The 23,023-nt window shown below is 30.8% G+C and overlaps 1 protein-coding gene across 2 annotated transcripts in view; it reads right to left on the reverse strand.

Moving 5' to 3' along the window:
• tapas overlaps window positions 1-23,023 on the reverse strand; it is a 191,314-nt gene that overhangs the window by 151,753 nt on the left and 16,538 nt on the right. The window contains exons 2-3 of one of the 2 annotated variants that reach the window (XM_067267916.1): window positions 16,105-16,202; window positions 7,826-7,931 (exon numbers count right to left, since the gene is read on the reverse strand). In XM_067267916.1, the coding sequence (XP_067124017.1) occupies window positions 7,826-7,931; window positions 16,105-16,201 (203 nt within the window). In that variant the 5' untranslated portion in view covers window position 16,202. Of the gene's footprint in view, window positions 1-7,825; window positions 7,932-16,104; window positions 16,203-23,023 lie in introns of those variants that run through there. The other variant, XM_067267917.1, reaches the window with a different exon arrangement.

The following is a 23,023-nucleotide window of genomic DNA, read 5'->3' on the forward strand; positions in this document are numbered from 1 at the left end:
CACTTGCATTCCCATATGAGAAAAAAACCGAAATTTTGATAATAGACCACAGATCTTGCAGTTGCCTATCATCCTTCATAATTTCACAATAAAATGTGTCCAGACCATCATCATCACTCCTTTCAGATATGAAGTCCTCAAACTTTGTAGAAAAGAGTTTTATGGACACTTTATTGCAGAGTATATCATACTGTTCTTTTGCTTTGCAGCACATTTCTCATCAATCTTGTTTGTATCATGTAGAACCTCCAAGTAAAACACAAATACAAAGCCTTCCCACATTTGTACTTGACAGGTACCTTCCCACGCTTTATGATGGGGATCTAATGGATTCTCCGATTTACTTATATCAATCAAAGAATTGGAGTTTGCAGAAGTCATTATTGTCTTTTCAAACAATGGAAAATCCGACTTCAACCCAAACGATTGATCTTGGGAGCTACACTGTCTTGACTATTTCTCAAGTTTCTATAAAAAAACTTTTGTTTATTCCTTTTTTCTCTAATAATTAAATTATTTTATGTTTTTTCTATTTTAGTGAGTTCCAGGACAATTCCAAAACCTCACACTTGTATTCCTATGATGTCATAGTACAGGTACACTTCACTTTACGACCAAGTTCCGTTCCAATGACCACATCGTTAAGCGAATTGGTCGATAAGCGAGGAGCTTGCACCGGGAATATAGGATTGTTGTAAAATTATACAAATTATGCAACAAACTTCAAATTTATTCATAAAAAGACTATTATAGTACGCTATTAGCCTATTATAGTACGGTTAGTGCGCATGTCACCATTCGCCACTGACCGACACTCAAGCTGAGAAAGGGGATTCTCCGAATTGCAGGTCGAAACTCGATTAGTCGTAAGTGCGAGTGGTCGTTAAGCAAGATAGATCGTAAAGTGAGGAGTACCTGTATTACAATATTGGAATTCTTAAAACTTATAGAATTTAAATAAAATAAAATAAATACAGAAATAAACATCAAACAGAATAACAATTATACGTTAATAAAATATATATGTTCAGCACATAGAATGGTAACTACAAATCTCTTTTGCATAACTATAAATATTGTTTTGTTGTTGTTTCACACAAAAGATAATCAAATTTATTTTAATAATTTAGTAATTTAATTAATTTTTTTAAAATTTACCAGGTTTTTAAATTTTAATTATAAGCAAGTTAACATTGGTTAAACTATCAGATTACCTGTTGATTTTCAAAACTATTTATTATAGGTATGATGAATGTTGCCAGTTTTTAAGCCCTAAATTTGCCAAAATCAGTGATATTTGTTACCCAATGTCATTTCTGTTAAACTAATTATTAAACTATGTATCGAAGTTGCAGAAATTAATGGAAGAGAGGGGGGAAAATACACTTGCAGTACAGTACTTTCAAGAAAAATCATAACAAATTTAAAAAGCTCATGCCAACCACAAGTTGGCACCAGCATTTTACTGTAAATGCCAGGTAGCTATTGATAATTTTTTACGTTGTGTAGTAATGTTTTAAATGTGAAAAACGATTAAATTACAGATTTTTACTGATCTATTTAGCTATTTTGAAGTGAACATTCTAATAAATTATGATTTCAACTTTTAAAAGTTTGCAAACAAATTTTTAATTAGTTACTTTTTATTCTAATTAACAATTTCATCTTATTATAATTGCTGAATTATTAAAATTAAAAATTAAACACTACTACATAAAAGTAGTTTATCCTGTTATTAATCCACAACTGTAAAATTTTATGGCTTCAGAATGGTGAAAAAAGCCATTTCAAATCGGATTCTGGTATATTTTCTTATTAAAGATTGCAGCATTACTTCTTGCCACCTGCAGATGGTTACACTTGGTCAGCCATATTCCACAAACGAAATCAACAAGGCAGCTAAGGAGACAAATTCCCTGACTTTCCATGACTTTTTCCAAACACTAATGAAAATCCCCGACTTTCCAGGTGTGTAGGAACCCTGTATACAGAATAACCAAATCAAGACAGAGAAGTACAATACTTTATCCACACTTTCCAAAATATTACATTTTATTTGATTTAATTTCAACTTTAATTTTAATTTAAATTTTAATAAATTTAATTTATTTTACTTTTAGTTTTAATTAACTGGCTACCTGGTATTAATAAATATTAATAATTAATATTATTATAATATTGTATATTAATACTTGAATGCCATTTATATTACATGAATGTCAATTAACAGTTTTTATTAATTAATTTGATTTAAATTTGACAATGGCATGTACCAAAAAACAGAAATAGTATTCAATGCTTGTGCATTGAAATATAATTTAAATAGCATCATCATCCACAATTCGTATTGTGACACAAGGTGCAAGGTGATCTTAGCACCCCTAACTTCTGATTCAGTAGTCCTGTCATTGATTGGTCAGGCCTCTTTCTATGTTAGAAAGTATAGGAAGTTGACCATTGGTGGCCAGCTCTGCTGAGTAGCTTATTCAGCAACCAAGTTATCATACAGCAACTGGAGCAAAAAAAGTATTCAAAATTTTGTTCATAAACTGAATTGATCATAAGTGAGGTATTCGAAACCGGAGGTTTGACTGTATATTCAATTTTATCAAATAGTAAGTTTTGCTGTTGTTTATGATTAGAGAATCATGTTTAACATGCATTCTTAATTCACATACATATTGTTTGACAAAGCTAAACAATTTCACATATATACAGTATAACCAGTATACAGTATATGAACAGAATAACAACTAAACACAAATTTCCAGCAAATAAATACACAAATATTTAATATTCAAATGTTTTCAGCCACAATTTTATCAGCCCTCTTCAGGAATGAATATGAAAAAAAAACCATTCTATAGATCGAATACAAAAACCATTCTATAGATCAAACAGATTCAATAGAGACCTTGTATATATCAGATATACAAGAAGATCGCTCAAACAATGCCTCCATGAACATAAAACCAATATTGAAAAGAAGAAAAACACTACCGCCTTAGCTATATATGCCAGTGAAAACGGCATTACACCCGAATTACAGCAATCCCCCATTGTTTCAACAGCTGCACCCATAATCTGACAAACTCGTCATATAAACCAACTTAGGAATTTGGAGGCATTAGAGATTTTTAAAGCGAAATTCCAGGGCCTTTCAATCAATTTTAAAGATGAAAACAAACTCTCGAGGTGTGGCAGGCTATGTAATGACCCGGCATTATAACAGTCGATGCAGGCACACATTGTCAGGAATTAAAGGAAATTCAAAATAGAAGCATTCGAAATTAGGACACATTGGAAACTGAATAGAACACTAATCACACCGGAAAAGGTTTTTTTTTTCTAGAACTTCACCTGAAGGTCCTAGGGTGGACCAAAAATGTTTGTGGTACATTACAAAATAACTGCAAAGCATTATTAAAGTTAGTGGGGTGTATTTATTGTCTTCACAATAGATTTCTAAAGGATTACTGCAATCTTGTATTACTCTCTCCCTTCATAATTGGTGAATAATTTTATTGATTCATCTCGTTTACAACGTTTATCAAATGAACAATATCCATTTTTAATTAACTTGCCACAAACAAATCAATATGGCAACTTACACTCAAATTAAAATACCATCTTAATCTGTTATTAAGCAAGTCTAGAAAGTACGTCAAATAACTGGTTTCTAATCATCTAACCTGCAGCAAGCAAGAAAAATAATGTCTGCAATGACATTTTTCTGAACCACAATCTAGACTACTGCTAAACCATCATCACCATCTAAACATTGTCTCTGCAATCAGATGATAGGATTTATACCAGTGTTATTGAACCACTAGACCACAAAAAATTTTACCAGTCCATAGAAAAATATTTGATCACACTGATGTTGATTATGGGTGACATTTAAATACAGTGAAATTCCATTAATTCAGCATCAAGACTGACATAGTGCTGGTTTATCAAATATGCTGCCTTATTGGACAGTGGAAATTTTTCCAGTTTTTTCGATTCCCTGGATAAAATTTCTGATATCTTTGCAAGTAAAACTGTACAAATCCACGTGTACCTCTCAGACATTTACAACAAATTGAAATTTATAAGACCACAGGCAAATATACTGTCATTAACTTTTATGATGTAGATTCCTTCCCCTGGCATGGAAGTCATTTCACAAACTGTAAACTTACTATCCTCTCCCCCCTCTCCTCTCTCTTTCATCTCTCACCTTCCCTCTTCACACATGTACAGCAATCCCCCATTGTTTCAACAGCTGCAAGGTCATGATGTCCATTCAACATGAATGAAAATGTTAGCTCTCTCTCCCTTTTTTCTGCTGGTTATTTGGTTTTGGTGCCTATTTTTATTAAGTTTACCCAGTTGTGAGCGATTGTGTGAATTTTTTTTTAGTTGCAGTTTAACTGGCATGCCGATAACCCCAGGGTTTCTGGCCTAATGCACCAATAATTCCCCCACGACAAGCTCACCAGCTTATCAGATTTGCCAGCATATGGGATGCCAAGTTAATAGAATTTCACTGTAGTAATCTACAGTTACTGTATGTATTTTGTTATGTATAGTAACTCCTAGATAAGCATGTACAGTGAAACCTCCATTAACGGACACTTCTACTTAATAGACATTTTTACAATCCCAGACCCTTCAATTAGGAAATCTATAATATTTATTCCTAAATAGTGAACTCTAAACAACAGATGCAGTCATCCACAACCAACCTTATGAAAACACACTGTCCCACCTTCAATAGTCCAAAATAATTAATTACGTAGGAAATATTTTAAAACGAAAACAGAGAATCAGTTCAAATACTCTTTCAGACAGAGAATTCTGACCGTAGGCATCAAATAAAGACTGGCTTAAAACAGGAATAAAAGGAGGGCAGATTGTAAGAAGTTGAACAATATTCTTCATTTGTTAAAGAAGTTTAATCTGGTTAAGTTGTCAATCACCATTTATCGTTATACATATTAATGTTATTAAACTTCAGTCTTATTGTTGGAATAAAACTTATGACACTAAAAAACTATAAGCTTTTCCAAAGTTATACATTAATTCAACAAGAACTGTAGTATAGTAGTAATGAAAAAGAAACTTAAGATCATAAATGCAAGAAAACTGAATATCTTCCTACACTTTAAAGTGGTCAGCAAATCACCTTCATAACACACCTTTGAATTTTCACCAAACAAATGCTGTTTTTGTAACCGTTTTAACAGCTTTGTGGTTGCTAATGCTTATCATTTACTGAAAAAAGCAGAAATGTTCTAAGTTACACCTACTTCATAACTACAAAGCAGACAAATCGCTATATTGATTTTTATTAGTTGCTTAGATCATAAATAACGTTATAAATGTAACAATTCCAAATATATTTCCCACTCCTTGAAGTGGATAGCAAATCTCCTTCGTAATTTGACATTCAAATTAGATTAAATTAAAACAATATTTTTACAGCTGTAAAGTTAAATAATATATTGTATATATATTTTAGTTATATATGCTACATATACTTTTTGGTATAGTCACATTCCTAATGCAAATTTGATGTTTTTGCAATCCATCATATTCTTCACTGTATGATGTTCAGGTTAAGATACAGTATAGCCACCAACATGTACTGTACCTCCAAATAGCAGACACCTCTAAATAGAGGACAAACTTGTCGGTTCTGACAGTGTCTGCTATTCGAAAATTATACTGTATGAGCGTAACAAATTCTTCCAATAGGTAAGTTCATATATAGTTAAATCAGGGTTTCCTGCACTAAGGTTTCCATATCTGGTCTCATCTTTCAACTATCTAACATCGTTCTCAAGATTAAGGAAAGACAGATAAACAGACAGATGACAGTAGGAATTTATAGGTCTACAATTTTTGCAAACTGCAGCCCAATTATATTATTAAATAAATTTTCATAGCTATGCCAACCATAGTTATGTAAAAACACTATTCCACACAAAACAGATCTTTTCAAATTAAATAATCATTGTTGAAATATGAAAACCTCAAACATCAAAAATCAAATTTTACAAGAACAACAAAAACCAATTAACATCGCATATGTTTAATTGTTACTTGTTCTCTTGATATATTCTTTAGTTATAAGCATAAATTTTGCTGGAGAGAACAAATCACACAAGGAACACACCAGTAATTGGCTATTCCAACTTTATTATAACAGGAAATGCATTTTGGACCTTTTGCCCCTTCTCAGTCCTTTATTACAGATATTTGACTATTTCTTAGAATTACGTTAGTGATCACTGGATGAATCAACTCTGTGTTCATAAGCTTTATAAAAGTAAAAGTAAATGTGAATTTCTATAAAGGTTGATTAAAAAGAAATACATAAAATTGTAAGTTTCTATTTAGAAGGGTTATTTTGACTCCATTGTGGGGCTCACTCTATCTCACAGGGATGAACTGTGAAGACACCAAGTAGGTTATGCCTACTACACAAGTTTGGAGTATTTTGCGGACAGCAGTAACACAGTCTCGTATGTGAGACTAGGGGTAAGAGGATGAAGTAGGAGATGAGATTCGGTTGGAAGGAGTCACTCAATGCAGTTCCTACATTCAAACATTTATTGAACAGCATGAAGGCTTGTACAAGACATCACATAGAGTAAAGCCTAGTATTCGCAGTCATATGTGCTATCATCGCAGAGAAAGAGAGAAAATTTACAAAGTTTGGTACTTAATCACAGGGGATGAACACAAAGTTCTTGGCACAGTTCAAAGTGTGGAATAAGATAGTCCTCAGTGTAAAGGTAGGTGAAGCACTCGGTTCGAGATTCCAGTGGCTGGACAAGGCACAGACAATAATCTCTATGGCTGGAGGAACAGATGACAACTCTGATTCAGCCATTTCTTGGTATATTAAAGTAGCAAAATACCTGAGGATGTCAAAAGATCAGAAGAAAGGTGTCACTTCCAACACTGAGGAAGCATAAGTCAAAACTCTCTCAGGTCAGAAAACTGAGAAACACTGGCTGCTGATGAAGTCAGCCTATTGTTGTTTTCCTTTCCCATTCAATTCTCACAGAATAAAATTAAAATAAAACTATACAATTTTAAACATTTTTTTAAAAACTAAAAAGGTGTGTATTTGTGTAAAAATAAGTGTAAATGCTTTAAAATGGTAATTAAATAAAGGAAACCTTTCATAAATGGTGATTATAAGAGGTTTCCTTTATTAATGTAACACCTGAAACAGAGCTCAGAAGGAACACACAAAAATTTTTTTACCCATGAATTTTGTTGCTGGGCATCCAGAGGTTTATGAAATGTGTTAATTTCTAAGGAATAATAAAGTTAAATATAAAGTTTATGAACATTTCAATGTTGTTTGAATAAATTTATTGAAAATTTTATCTTATACAGTGTATATGTAAGTTTGATGTCACTGATTTTCAATGCCAAATAAACACTATAACTTCTGAAATTTTGTATCATTAATTTAATGATAACGAATCTCAATTTTATAATAATTCAGATGTTTCTAATGTAAATTATCCATTTGACCTAAATTCTTTACATAAAGCAAATAAATCTGACATACCAGACTACATAAGCATGCCTGTTAGCAATTAATCAGCCTTTAGTAATACTAGGTAATATTTGATAATTATATTCACTTAATAGTTTATAATTCACTGTTTAAAACAAAATATCACAATATCCTATATGTTTTTTGACTATATTTATAGTTGAAAAACATTTAGAAATAAAAAGGTAATTGATTTAGAAAATTCGATATAAAATACAATATATACTTGTATATAAAATAATATATAAAATACAAACTTACCTAACAATCCTCACAACATCAGGCATATCTCTAAGCATTGCTTCAATAGTTGGATAACCAAGCATTTTGAATGGAACATTTTTGCCCACAAGTAATTTATATTCCTCTATAAAATACAGTAATAACAATTACACACCAGAAATTGCTTTATTATAAAGCTAAACATAAATATATCTAATTTAAATTCTAATACAGTAGAGCATCGATTATCTGACCCCCGATTAACCGACTTATCGGTTAACCGACCACATTCTAGTCGGCAAATTCAAATGTCCACTAGTGATGTGGCGCTACAATATTTGGTTATGTTTGGCTACTTTAATATTATTTTTGTTAAATTTTTGCATGTCTTAGCTGGCACCACTGGCTCGATCATGAAAGGGAGGCTAGTATTTAAACCAGGCCTAATACACTATACTAATAATGTATTTTTTCATACTTTTCGGTTATCCGACCAACCCCAGTCCCCAATTAAGTTGAATAATCGATGCTCTATTGTATATCAATTTATTAGAATTTAAATTAGAAATATGCTTTTATAAAGTAATTGTATATATAAAGAAAAGTTTAAAAAATCTATTTCCAATCTTAACTGCAATAAGGCTTTATTTGATGGACAAAACTGCCAATTTTTTAATAATAATAAACTTCTCTTTTTATACCAAATGTACCCTGTTAAAAATGGCTAAAACATAAATATAACATCACATAATTCTTCCCCAATGTATTCCATGTACAGTACATACAGAGCAGATATAGCTCCATAAGCAAAACTTCATAACTGAAATTAAAATTGGAACATAACCCAAATCATTACATAAACTGCATCCCTTTCAAATTGTCTTTTAAACACAGATAATACACAGGTTATATCAGGGTTCCTACTAAAATTTTAAAGTTTCATGACTTTTCCTGTCTTCCCAACCCTCACATCCCTTACAATATGGCACACTAACAAAGTAAAACAGTATTTGACTTACTATGCACATATGCGTATAGCATATGTGCATAGTACTTTAGTACCTTCTTCAACTTTTTAATTAGTTACCATATACTTCCGCAGATAAGATGAGGTATAAATTTTCGTCAAAGTTTTATAGTTTAGCATATATCTGTCCTATAAGACAACCCCCAAACTATCAATGGCCTATGAATTTAGTTTAGATCAGCGATCATCATCTGGATAATAATACTGTATAGTGTATATGGAATTATGTCCTACTAGCAGGTAGGCCCAGCGTTGCTCGAGCAAAAGTAACGATAGCAAAGATTAAAATTATTACATTATAGTCACAAAAGAAAAAGAGTAATTTCATCAACAATCTAAATATTTCTAAAGAAAGGTCGAATTTGAAAATCGAATGTTCTAATATTGTTCGATTTTCACAACGTGTTCTGATTATATCGTTCAATTTTCATTGAACATTCAGAACATTTTAGAACATTCAGTTCTAAAGAAGAAAGGTCGAGAAAAACCGAACTAATGTGTTTAAATTTGAAAATTGAATATGTTCTAACATATTATCTTTTTCTTTCTTTCTTCTTTTTCTCCAGTGCCGGTAAATCTTGCATGTCGCTTTCTCTTGTTCTCCATTGTTACGTAACACTTCCATTGTTGACACTTCCATTGTTACTTGACACTTCCATTGTTGATGGAAGTGTTAAGACTTAATCCTGTCCCTCTCCCCCGTAGGGAGGAATTTCGAAAAATTCCTTCTTAGGGTGCGTTCTCATGACGTACCCTAACTGTGTACCAAATTTCAACTTTCAACTCCTAACCTTTTGGGCTCTGCACAGATTATTATTATTATTATTATTATCATCAACTCGTCACGATTATATATATATAGATTCGTAATTTTTCGAACGAACAAATTTTATTTTCTGCCTTGCTATTGCAAACGTTTGCACTGATTCGGGCATTCGAGTAATGACCTTGACTATTCACAAAAATGTCGTATGGGCTATTCTATTTTGTGATCATGCCCTACTCTCTACTAGTAAATAATTACGGTTTGTTTGTTTTTTTATAATGGTTTTAATTTATATAAATTTCAATCTAATTTTTTGTATCTGTCCTATAAGATGACTCCGGATTTTGGGGGCCTTTTTTTTATGATTCAACTATCGTCTTATCTGCGGAAATGTACGATATTTTTTCTAATTAACAGTTACATATTTTTTGTAATTGTTGAATTTTTAAAATTAAAAATAAAATGTTTAAATTAGTTTATCCTGTTATTAATCCACAACCATAAATCTGTATGGCTTTGAAAAAAGAAAAAAGCCATTATTTATTATTTATTAACAAATCCTGTAGAATCCATGTACAAAAGTATATATTTTATTAAATTTCTCTCTTAATAAATTTCCTACACTTAATAAAATATTAATAAACTGAAAAATAAATCAGAAATTGTTTGTTATGTAATAAAAATTATTAAAATAAAAAAACAAATAATGCCATTTAAATTAAAATTTGCAGGCAAGTATGATACCGAGCTAGCTAGAATGGTGTTGCAACACCAACACACCCCGTTGTGGGGCCAGGTAATGATGCTCAGGCGTTGTGATAACAGAAACCTTGTATGTATTTGGGAGGCCCTTCTTACTGATGTACTAAATCTGTGCAACATCCCCATGCTCAATTTGCCACCTATGTGGGTTAACTTATAGAACGGTTTAAGACATTGTATCTAGCTACACATTTCAGCGACTTATGGCATATGTGCATTACAACCATGTGTGTTTTATTTAAATTGTTTACATTCCATTCCATCATTGATTTTATTCCAAAGCGTTAATACCATTGGAATAATTCGATATTTCTATTCAAAAAAGGATATTAACCACATTTATTGACCTGAAGAAGACGAAAATAATCTCGTCAAAAGCATTTGTAAATATAGCAACATTTGTTTGTAATCTAACACCTGTACAACAAGAATTCTCTCGTATTAAACGATCGGCGTGCTGTCCAATCTTGGTTTACTTGTTTATAATATTTAATAAATTTGCAAAAAATTCATATTTCTATGAAGATAAAAATTAATAGAAAGAAAAATAGAATATATCACACCTAAATAAACCTTTAACACAAGCACAGTCATGAAAAAACAAATTATGAACTATAAGGACAGTATGAACTCCCAAAGCTGGAACAACAGTCAATACCTCAAATAATACCCTAAATGAGACCAATAATGTTTGTTTGAGTACTGAATCATGTACTGGAGTAAGTACTGAGCTTTTATTTGAGGTATTATAAGGGCTTTCAGATTTTTTCTCATGTGAAGAGATCTTGTTATGAAATTCTTTACGGGAAAGAATTGGTACAACTTATGGTTTCTAATTGGTATCTACATTACTATAATTTAATTTATCCAATCTTAATTGATTTTTAATTTATTTAACTTAAAATATGTTAATGAATGTTATTGTGTTGCAAAACTTTGGAGCCAGAGCCATATAGTCTTTAAAAAAATTCTTAGCTCTAGCTCCAATTTGTTTTCTTTTTGGGGAACTTAGATAATTTCTTACATGCCCTAGAATGTTTGAACTTTACATTTTGCAAATGTTTTAAAAATTTTGTGAATCTAACCAAAGTTTACTAACAACTTATATTACTGACATACTACCAAAGATATATTTTGACATAGTCTGTTTATTTTTTCAGAATTAAACAAAAAATAATTTATATCAAGTGTAATCAATACCACCATAAAATGAACAATACTTTAGAAGCATTTAAATAATAATTAAGATGTTATGTTAATTTCATTTACATATTATAACCTGTTTACTGTTTAAGTTACTGTGTACTATTTACTATTATAACCTTTCCAGGCCTAGGAGTGCTATTTCCCCTTTGAAAAAGTGAGAAAAGTGAGTTGAAATACAGAAAAAAGTGAATAAAAAGTGAGTGCAATAGTGACAAAACAAAGTGAAAATACAGAAGGAAAACTCAGCAAAATAGCAGTAAAAATTATTTTCTTTTTATTCTGTTAGGGTTAAACACATTTTAAAAATTTCTGTATATACTGTAATATAGTAGCCACTCGTTATATCGTGTTTTTTTTGGTCCCCCAAATTTTAAAAGCATTTGAGTCAATTAATTTTAAATTACCAATTGCCACTGAATTTCTATTTGCAACGAAATACGAGAAAGAGCTAAATATGCAGAACAGGTGGTTAGATGGATTGTCATTTGTTTCCTTTTGATATAAAAATTGTTTATTTGTTAGTTTTAAGTACAGTCTCCTCATTTACAAGTTTCTGTGAATTCGAAATTTCATACCTTTATGTGAATTAACGGTATTGCGTCAATTCACATAAAGGTGTGAAATTTCGAATTCACCACATAATGTGTAAGGAAAAGATCTCTAATTCTGAACGAAAACTTTAAAATTTTTATACAGTAGTAACTTTATTTTGCTTTTTAGAGAATTTTTACTCTAATTTTATAAGTTTTGATGTTCTATTATATATTCAATATTTATTTTTTTAAATTTTCAATTACAGTATTTATAATTTTTATTGAAAAATATAAACTACACGAATTTCTAATAAGCGATTTATATAGTACTGTATAATAAAATCGCAATTGATGTTTTGTTTTTATATCGACAGTATTTGTCTTTCATTGTCATTGTTAAAGAAACAATAATGCTAAATGGGCGTTCATGGTTTCGATGTTTACGTAAACGTCAATTAATTCGATATAACCTACGAATAAAATTCAGGATTGAAAAACTAAGCTTATTTTATATCAGAAACACTTGCTGATGAAAGAATAGTGATTCCATAGCATGTATAATCTGTTCAGTAAAAGCCCAGAATTCTTATTACTCGGTTATATCGCGTTTTTTTCTGTCTCCCGATAACCAGTGGCTTCTGTATTTCAAGTAACCATGAATACTTGAAAAGTCTTTGGCTTCTGTAAATAATCAGTCATGAAAGATGATGTTCTTTTATTAAGATTATTCTGTATGTTATCAGCTTCCTTCTTTTTCGCTTCCTCTTGCTTTTGAACACTTAACACTAATAAGCATCATACGTGCTGCTTATACTTCATTCATGTTCTTGCTGTTAATAGCCTTCTCCAGTTTTTTTGTTTGCTGCTTCTAACAAAACTTGGACTGTCGCATGTATTTCATTTTCTTCTACATTTTTCTGGTTTAAACTCAGTTCCAGTTCCATAATCTTCATGTTACGAACAGCTTTCTTTTGTTGTTCTTCAAAACATTTCTGTGCTCTTTTTTCCGTTTCTCTTATTCTTTTAACTTCTTTTCATTTTCCAATCGTTCTTGATAATTTCTATGCACCGAGGAAGCTAATCTCAGTCGTCCTTTGTAATAGGTACAAGGTGTGGGCTTTGGTCATACACGTTTAGTCTCTCCTTAACAATCAAAAGTGAATTAAGCATTCTTTCTAACACTGATGCTCTATCAGGAGAAAGTGCCCGGCATAAAATTGATCCTCTCTTTCATGGGAACGGGATTTTCGATGCTGATTTCACTAATTTGGCTATTCTCAGATATATACCATTATCAGAAACTGTTTATTTTTTAATGCTTCGAGATGTGTAAATATTGATTTCCAAATAAAATAATTAATCTGAAATAAATATACTCCAAATAATATAAGTAAAATAATATTTTATTAACGATTTCATAAATAAAAAGAAACTTTTTCCTGCAGATGAATAAAAACCAACATCGTTGCAAAGTTGTTAACCTTTGGGAAGCGTGTGAAAATCTTTCTCACAAGCAATTACGTGTTGTACTTTTTACAACACTTCCAATATTTTAATTTATTTGGTAAATTTTATATGTAAATATGAATTTACATTTTCGTTTACTTTTTTAGTCTCTCAATTAATGCACAATTATAATCGGCATAAGAGAAGATTAAAAAATGGATATTTCACAAGCAAAGTAATCACACATTTTATGAAAATAACACTTACTACATGGAATAATTATACTTGTAGTCAATTTAAACATACATTTATGGGAAGATGTAGATGTGATTTAATGTTAACAATATGCTATGAAATCATTAAAGTAATTTTATTAAACTCAAGTTTATGAAATTATTTAAAGATAAATCAAGTAAAAAAATATTTTTGTAAACGACAACTCCATAACCCGATTGTTAATTAAAACCAAATAATCTGCCAAATTATTGGGCTATAACCAGGATAACTAAATGGTCAGGAACGAAATCTTTTTTAGTGGTAGGAGGTTACGCTATCATCTCGTGTTAATTTTAATAATTATATATTTTGAATTTAAAAGCGGCAGCAGTATTGTCAGCTTGAGAGATTAATCCCTCTGCGTAATGTGTTTTCCCCTGCAAAAGGACTTTAGTGATTTTCTTAGAAAACAGCCAAAACCGCGGGATGCTTAGAATACTTATTTTTAAACTCTGTAGAAGGAAATGCAATTCGGATAAGGTAGATTTTGGCGAATAATGAAAATATGGCATGAGTACATAACTTTACTCAACACTGGCTTCTGAATTTGTAATGAGAGGGAATTTTTTAAGTGCATAAAAGATTTTTTTAAATACGTTAAATAAATTTTTGTTTCCTATAATCTAACGACACTGAGCCGGCAGTTGCAATTTTGAGTCTGCTCAGGGCCACGTATTTTCTTCTAAAAAATTCTATTCCGATAGTCCGATAATTCGGCAATTCGTTTGGCTTTAAAATTATTTTTGGTTTGTCCCACATCTTAATTAAGCACATGAAAATGACCAAAAAAGTGAGAAAAGTGAGAAAATGACCTGAAAAGTGAGAAAAGTGAGGATACTTCAGAAAAGTGAGTACAAGTGAGAAAAGTGAGCGACTCCGAGGCCTGCCTTTCTTATATACTGGCAATTGTAAAAACAGATTGAACTACTTTTAATTAGATGCAGGGGGTAATGACGGTAAGTAAATGGGGAGTACTAGTTATTAGTTAATTATTTATTGGTAGCTCATTCTCTCTTCTCTGGTTTCTTGCCCTTTAATTATACAGCATGATTGTAAAGTAACTAGGCATTGAAAAATCACTATAATTTTTGTAATAATAATGCAATCATAATAAAATCTGTTTGTGTATGTATGTACATCAAGAATGTTTTATAATTCCCACATTGGTGGTGGGGACAACAACCAAGAGAGACCACATGTGCAGTGACATAAAAGATGACTGTTTGTCTGTTCAGGAGTGAGCAGATTGTGGGAGGTGTCGAAATCAGTGATTGCCATGTAGAAATGGTGGCATATGGTGAAGAGATATCAGGATGCAATCCATCCAGAAACAATCAAGAATTTGAAGTCATTCAAAGCTAATTACTGCAGGTTCTATTGCAGACACAGAGAAATACCCATTCATCCATATCACAATCCCCTATCATTTCAGGAAGTTGGCAGATGGTGCTGGTGCCTGCATTGAATTTTAAGGTATGCATCCATATTTCCATTTAATAAGATACATGTCAAATAATTATCATCATCATTGCATTAGAAATACAAAAATTATAGTGATTAATAAATGCCTAATTACTTTCCACCCACCCTGTAGTTTGATATATCTGAAAATAATGCTAAATATACATGCTGTATTGTTATATCATAAATGGTCAAAAGATCTGTTCTACTGTTTATATAAAATTTATATAAAACCATAGAAACAGATTATAAATAAATGAATAAAATTAAATGGTTAAAATTTGAATAATGTACTCCATCTCAAACAACTGCACTTAAAAATTAAATGTTTGGTTTGGACTGGGGCTGGAGTCATAGTCAAAAAATTCATGTGGAGAGGTGATGGAGAAAGAGCCATAATCAGGATCCTTGCTCCAAAGTCCTGTTGTATTATAACAAAGCCTATAGTTAATATTGAGGCTAAGTTTTAAATTGAGCAAATCATTCTTAAAAATTTTTAAAAATAACCAATTGTATAAATGTTCCTTTAATTTAAATGCAACCAATGCTTTATTGATGTTCTATAATTTTAAAGGTCTTATTCCATTCAGTTTGGAACTTTGGTGTTCTTAGAAAGTCTGAGAAAAACCATTTAACACAACCAAAAGTGTTAAATAAAACTGACTGTGCTGGAGTTAAAAAATTATTTAGTGTATAAAATATATCCAGTTAAAGTTTGAATAGGTATGTCACATAAATAGATAATTTGCAAAATAATTTTATTTTAATAAATTTTTAATATTTACCTTAAAATTTAATTACACTTTAAATTAAAAAAAATAGGATATTTATCTTTACTTACTTTGTAAATTTGAAATTAATACACCACCCTTTGAACTCTGAATAACAGACCGTAACATTGCTTCCACCTCTGCTTTGCTATTTGTTGTTTCATTCATTCTGAAATATTACATAACTTTTGTTTAAAATTTAAAATATATAGGCCTATATATATAAAACATAAATCAAAGAATCAAATATCCATCATAAAGAATGCATCAATCAAAAAGTGAGTGATTTGAATTAGAAGATTGCAATGGTTATATGAAAAAACCTATTTATAAAAATTAATAGTTACAGTATCTAATCAAGAGTTAAGATTCAAATAATTATCATCAAAAAATTAAATTTTAAATATAGCAATTAATTTACAAAAGCAAAATAATACAAGAGCATAAATAAAACTGACTAGTTTCAAAAGTGGATATTGTATTTCATTTGCAAAACTTCTCATTAAAAAGAAAAAATTTATCTAATATGCAACCAGAACAAATTTTTGATTAAGAACGTATTTTTATTTTGTCATACATAAAAAGTTTTATGGTAAAAATATTATTTTATGGTAGAGAGTTATATAACTCTCCTGGCTATTATGAAATCTTATTTAGAAAATAACTTTTATAATTTTAATTATAATATACACCTATCCCTCTATTTGCACAGTTTCGCTTTTACATGGTTTTTAAATGAAAACGAAAAAAAAGTTTGAGACAGTTGTTGGTAGTCGTTTGTGATTTATTCTCATACAAATCTCAGGGGAAGACAGGTTTCTAGACAGATGTGCATCAGTTACTGTAAATACTCAAATACATCACAAATTTTTCGATCCAATACACTATCTCTATAGATAGGGACCAAAAATATGGTCCAAAACAAACTTCTATTGGGTGTAAAGTTACGAAACTTGCTGAGGTCATAAACAGCACCCAATAGAATGTAAATAAGCATTGTTTGAATTATTTTGAGCAATGAAATGTTATGTATGATTATTTAAATTAGCTGAGTTATCTTTGGTCCAGACAGTTCCTGTTAAGAAGAATAAGAAAGAAAATTCCGAAGTGAATGAATTCTAATAACAGGTGAAATGAGTTTATATTTTTAAAAATTTATTTCATAATACTGTTTTAAAATTTTTATAGCCCTATAATGTCAACAGAAAGAAAAAAATTCCCAAGCAACGACAAACAATTAGTTTGGAAAAGAAAATTAAAATTTTAGACAAACTAAAATCTGGACAAAGTTCAACATCCATAGCAAAAGAATACGGAATGAACGAGGTGACAGTTAGGACAATAAAGTGAATGGAAGATTCTATTCGAAAGAATGTAGCCAGTGGAACTACTGTAAGTGCAAAATTTTCTACATATAAACAAGATGATTTAATAGAAGCAGTAGAAAAAGCTTTAGTAATTTGGATAGAAGATAATAGTAAAAAAAAAAGTACCAGTGGATTCTAATTCGATAAGACACAAAGTAATTAATCTTTTTAGCTCTCTAAAAAAAAAAAAAGACACAATCTACATGACATTCAACTTAAAGGTGAAATTGCTTCTGGTGATGAAAAGTCGGCAAAACTGAAAAAAATTATTGAAGAAAACTCTTACGTTCTTGACCAGGTATTTAATGCCAACGAGACTGGCTTATTCTGGAACTTATTTGTCAAAATCTGAGAGATTGGCTGGGGGATTTAAAGTAGCCAAGGATAGGGTGACTTTACTTCTTTGTAGTAATGCATCAGGCAATCATGTTTGAAACCTTTATTGATTAATAGATCTCAAAGATCACGTGCAATAAAAGGAAAGGATTTGGAAAAACTACCTGTGTATTAACAAAATTCACACCTAAAGGTTTTTTACCTGTGTATTGGCATTTCAACAAAAAAGCATGGATGACGTGCACAATATTTGAAGACTGATTCTATAAATGTTTTGTATCTGAAGTGAAAAGTTATTTACAAGAAAAAACCTTGAGTTCAAAGTTCTATTGCTCCTAGAGAATTCACCAAGTCATCCAATAGACTTGCAACATGCAAATATACAAATTGAGTTCTTGCCTCCCAATACAACTTTCTTAATTCAACCTCAAGATCAGGGAATAATTTCTACATTTAAGGCTTACTACATTAGACGAACCTTTGCAATGTTTTAAAAAAATTGGATGAAAATCCTTCACTTACTCTACCTGAAATGTGGAAAAATTTTATAATTTTAAATTTTGTAACAAATGTCACATAAGCCGAAAAAAAATGTCAACAATAAATTCTTGCTGGAAAGTCATATGGCCTGAAGTAATAGTTGAAAGAAACGTGAGTTCAACTGAAAACCTTTATGCCAATATCATAGATATAGCTCATTCCATTGGAGTTAGTGATTTCTTTAATAAACATATTTCTCTTAGTAATTGTGAAAGAAAGTAAAAATGTAATCCCTGTGTGCTAAGACATATTTTGTATTAGACGGCACTATGTTGGCAAGCTTCACATTTTTTTGGTCATAGGTCTTGTTTGGTCTGCTACATCTCTGTATGGTATGGTGTCTCCCCCCTTTCAGCTTTTATTCATGTTACATAAAACTGTATATTTCTGTGCATCATTAGATTTGTTTATTTGCTTCATTTTCTGACAGTAATAAAAAAGAATATTATACTTTTGTTAACTTTTGGAATCTAACCCCATGTTTTGTATTAGTCCTTTGTTTTGTATAGCATGGATTCACATAACATGGCACTTTTCCAGAACATAACTGCCATGTTATATGAAGAATACCTATATTTTTATCTAAAATTTCTCTATAAAAAGTTGTGCTAAAAGTGATGGTAAGAATCAAAAAATGGATATAAACTACATCTTAAAAACCAAAAGAATTCCACTTTTATTAATTAATTATAAAAAAATTGATTTAAATTTAATTATTTCCAGGAAAAAATTAAATACAATAAAATTCAAAAAAATAATGATTTGATGAATGACATAATAAATTGGTCTGTTTTACAGACCAATTTTTTAATGTGTTTTTTGTTTCTTCTAGGGCTGCTAGAATCCAGACTGATTTACATGCCATCCTTAGGCCAATGCTCAGCCATGGCATATTGAAAGTGCAATGGACATCAGTTATAACAAACCTATCAATTTCATAGCAACATCAAAGTTATTTTCAAAATTTATCATGATATAAAAGTTATGAATAAATTTTAGCATGTTTTAGTTCACCAAAGATATCAATATTTATTAGAATAACCAACTTGTAATTGTAAAAATTATAAATTTTTTATAGTTGATGAAAAAAAGACATTTCACATTTTTGCAAAGTACATATTTTATGAATTCATTATTTGTTATAAATATCAACGTGAGTAGTTCCAGAGGCGTAGCTAGGGGAGGGCGGTGGGGCGGCCCGCCCCGGGTGTCACTCATGTAGGGGTGACACCCAGTAGGCCTGTACCTAAAAGAGAAAGAAAGTCAATGGCTTGCTTACCATGACGGTTTCTTTGCTATGAGGAGACGCCACAAGAGCTCGCACCAGCTGAAAATCTTACTATGATTTATTCTATAAATCTAAACTCATACATCGCGACATCGCATATTCAATATAGCATTCAAGTTGCTCGAGTGCGAAGATATTACAATTCAACAGTGTTTTATAAAAGAGTTAAAAAGGGTGACACCACGATATCCGCACTGGGTGTCACCCATGCTAGCTACGCCACTGAGTAGTTCACGATTATTTAAACATGGACGTATTGTTGATAATATTAAATATAACGAGCATTCATTTATTGTGATATCGTCACAATGCCAGGATGCAATTTTTAATCATATTTTTAATTAACTTAATTTAAAATATATGCTCTCCACTTCAAATTTATAATGGCTTGACCCTGTACATCATACTTTTCTTTTAACAATAGAGTCGTGCCAGTCATCTATCTATTGGGTTGTTCAAAAAGTAATTTCGTGTTTTCCATAGAAAAATAAATGCAATATTCTTATAATAAATATTTTATTGAATTATATATTGACGATTTTGGTCAAATACCTGTTGTCATTGTTTCCGGTAGTAGCATAATTTCACATTCATAAAAGTTTTGATCGTTGTTTACAAAAAATTGATCCAAGTGATTTTTGACATTGTCATTTCAAGTAAATGTCTTACAGTTAAAAAAAATTTGTATAGACAGGAACAAGTAATAATCTGAGTGTGCCCAATCTGGCGAATATGGTTGGTGTGATAATACATCCCATCTAAGCTATAACAGTTTCTGACCGGTTACCAAACTTGTATGAAATTTGGCATTATCATGATAAAACACTACACTTTGTTTGTTGATCAATTCTGGCCTTTTCTGTTTGATGATATTACTCAATTTGTTTACTCAATGGCAGTACACTTTCAAATCAATTGTTAAATTGTCTGGTAAAAGCTCAAAAACAAATTTCTTTAAAATCCAAACATAGAGAGCATCTCTCGTTAATAACATGTGGAACCCACATATCGAGCTTTGAAACGAAACCAATTCGTTTTAAGTAATAATAAACGGTTCAATTTAACAGATGTAATCTCTTAGTGATTTCACGTGTTGTTATATGGCAGATTGCTTCAATCAGTACCTTTGTTTTGTTTTCATTGGCTTCAACTGGCCATCCAGAATGTGGTGTATCTTCAATATTAAAATTGCCAGAACACAATTTTGTAAACCAGTTTTGGCACTGTCTTTCTCTCAACACATCTTCTCCAAACATGTACCACAATTTTTTTCTTGTTTGAACAGCATTTTCGTTTTTTTAGCTATAAAAAAGCAAAATATGCCAAAAATGATGCTTTCGATTTTCCATATTTGTTGGGTCACCGAAAAAAAAAAAAAAAAACAATTGTACAGAATCAAACAAAATTTTTTACAAATAAGCCTTAAAATGTCAGCTGTCGAAGTATATAATGAAAATGCAATTTAAAATAAAATTGGCTGGTAAAAATACATTTAATTCCTCTAGTAATAAAAAAACGAAATTACTTTTCAAACAACCCAATATCTAATACCTTTCATCAGTGATAACTTTTTGAATTGAAATAGCATGACTTATAGTTTGCATCAGAAGTTCATATATAGTTAATCAAGGTCTCCTGCCCCCTAAGGTTTCCATATCTGGTCTCGCTTTCATCTACAACTCCATTCTCAAGATTAAGAAGGGGGTAAAGACAGACAGACAGCAATGGGAATTTATTGGTTTACAATTTTTCAAATTGCAGCCCAAAAATGCAGTATAATCCAAATAATCACCCCAATTATGATCACACTAATTAAAAATGATTTCATTAAATTTTATTACTTACTTCATAAAAAAAAAATGCTAATAATAATAATTACTTAAATTAAGAGTTCAATAAATATATGTAAGGACTTACATTTTATAACAGTTCTTAAATTTAATAATAAAATATATGTCTGAAATATATTTAAGAAGTAAAATCATTAAATATACAAATACATTAAATAATAATAAACCCAATAACTATTTTAAATGGTATGCGTAATTTACTGCAGAACAACCATCCATTTCGTCTTAAAATTCAACACTAAAATTACAGCGAACACATGGCAATTAGGGATTGCAATCCAGCAGTGTTTTGAATCCAGCTGGATTTTTGCTGGATTTAAATCATTCCAGCTGAATCCAGCGCGGATGTATTTTTGGTGCAATAAAGTGTTATCTGTCTATCTATCTATCCTGCAATTTATGTTTTTTTAATGAAATAAAACATTTTTTAAAAATACTTAAAAAGCTTTTATTATTTAGACTGGTCACTATAAATCAGTAAAACTTCTTACACATTTAGGTAGTAAACTTAACTTTGGTTCGGTTTAACATTTGAGATAGAGATAATTAACTTTAAATGTTTAGTTAGATTATAATTATAATGTAATCTTTAAGTTAAATAATAGCAAAGGTAATTCTACTGATTAATTTATGTTAATATATTATAATAATGTAAGGACGGATAATCAGTGGCTTAGTGGCTATCAGTCTTACCAGTTTTCATATATAGGCTCTACATATTAGTCTGTAGTTATTTATAGGTATATAAAACTATGTACTGGAAGTAGAATAAGTTAAATAAACTACACCTTTATCAATCCAGCAAAATTTAATAAAATAATAACGTTTTCAATCGTTTTTAACGATCTTCCTCGGTTACAAAAAAAATAGAACATTAAATATAGAACATAAAATGTGTTCGGAATAAATATGAAAATTAACGGAAAATGCCCAAACGGACAAAATATAGATAAATAAACAAAATAAATAGCGGAAAAAATATATACAGGGTGTTTTTTTTAAACTGACGGTACTCAGAAACATCTGTAGAGCAATCTAGCAGCCGGACTGTCGCCAAATTTGGGAGAGTGACTAAGGATGACATGGAAAAGAGATTCCGTGAAGAAAAAAGTAGTACCTAAATTCGCCGGTAGAGGAGGATTTGGCGCTGTTGTAGCGAAAAAGCTACCAGCACTTCACTGAAGAAAGGGTCATCAGTCGCTTTTTTCCACTTGCATGGCCGCCTCGCTCCCCGGATCTAACCCCATGTTACTTTTTCCTGTGGGGTTACTTAAAGTCCAAGGTCTATCTTGGTAGTGTCCCAAACTTGATGACTTTGAAGGACAACATTTCTCGAACTGTGATGAACATTCCTGCGGACATGTTACGTTCGGCCATAGAGAACACGGTGTTCAGGATGCAATGAGTTGTCCAGCAGGACGGTGATCACATTGAAGAAGGGAGAAGGTTATTTGCTGATTAATTAAACTTTCGTTATTACACTGAAACCTCTGTCTGATTATTCATTCGTGTGTTTGTTAATTGCAGCTGGATTTTATGCAGATTCTTAGCTGTTTTGCTACAACAGCGCCAAATCCACCCCTACCGGAAAATTTGGGTACTACTTTTT

The sequence above is a fragment of the Centruroides vittatus genome, unplaced genomic scaffold (genome assembly GCF_030686945.1).
Source record: "Centruroides vittatus isolate TY-2023 unplaced genomic scaffold, ASM3068694v2 contig_3118, whole genome shotgun sequence".
Lineage (NCBI taxonomy): Eukaryota > Metazoa > Arthropoda > Arachnida > Scorpiones > Buthidae > Centruroides > Centruroides vittatus.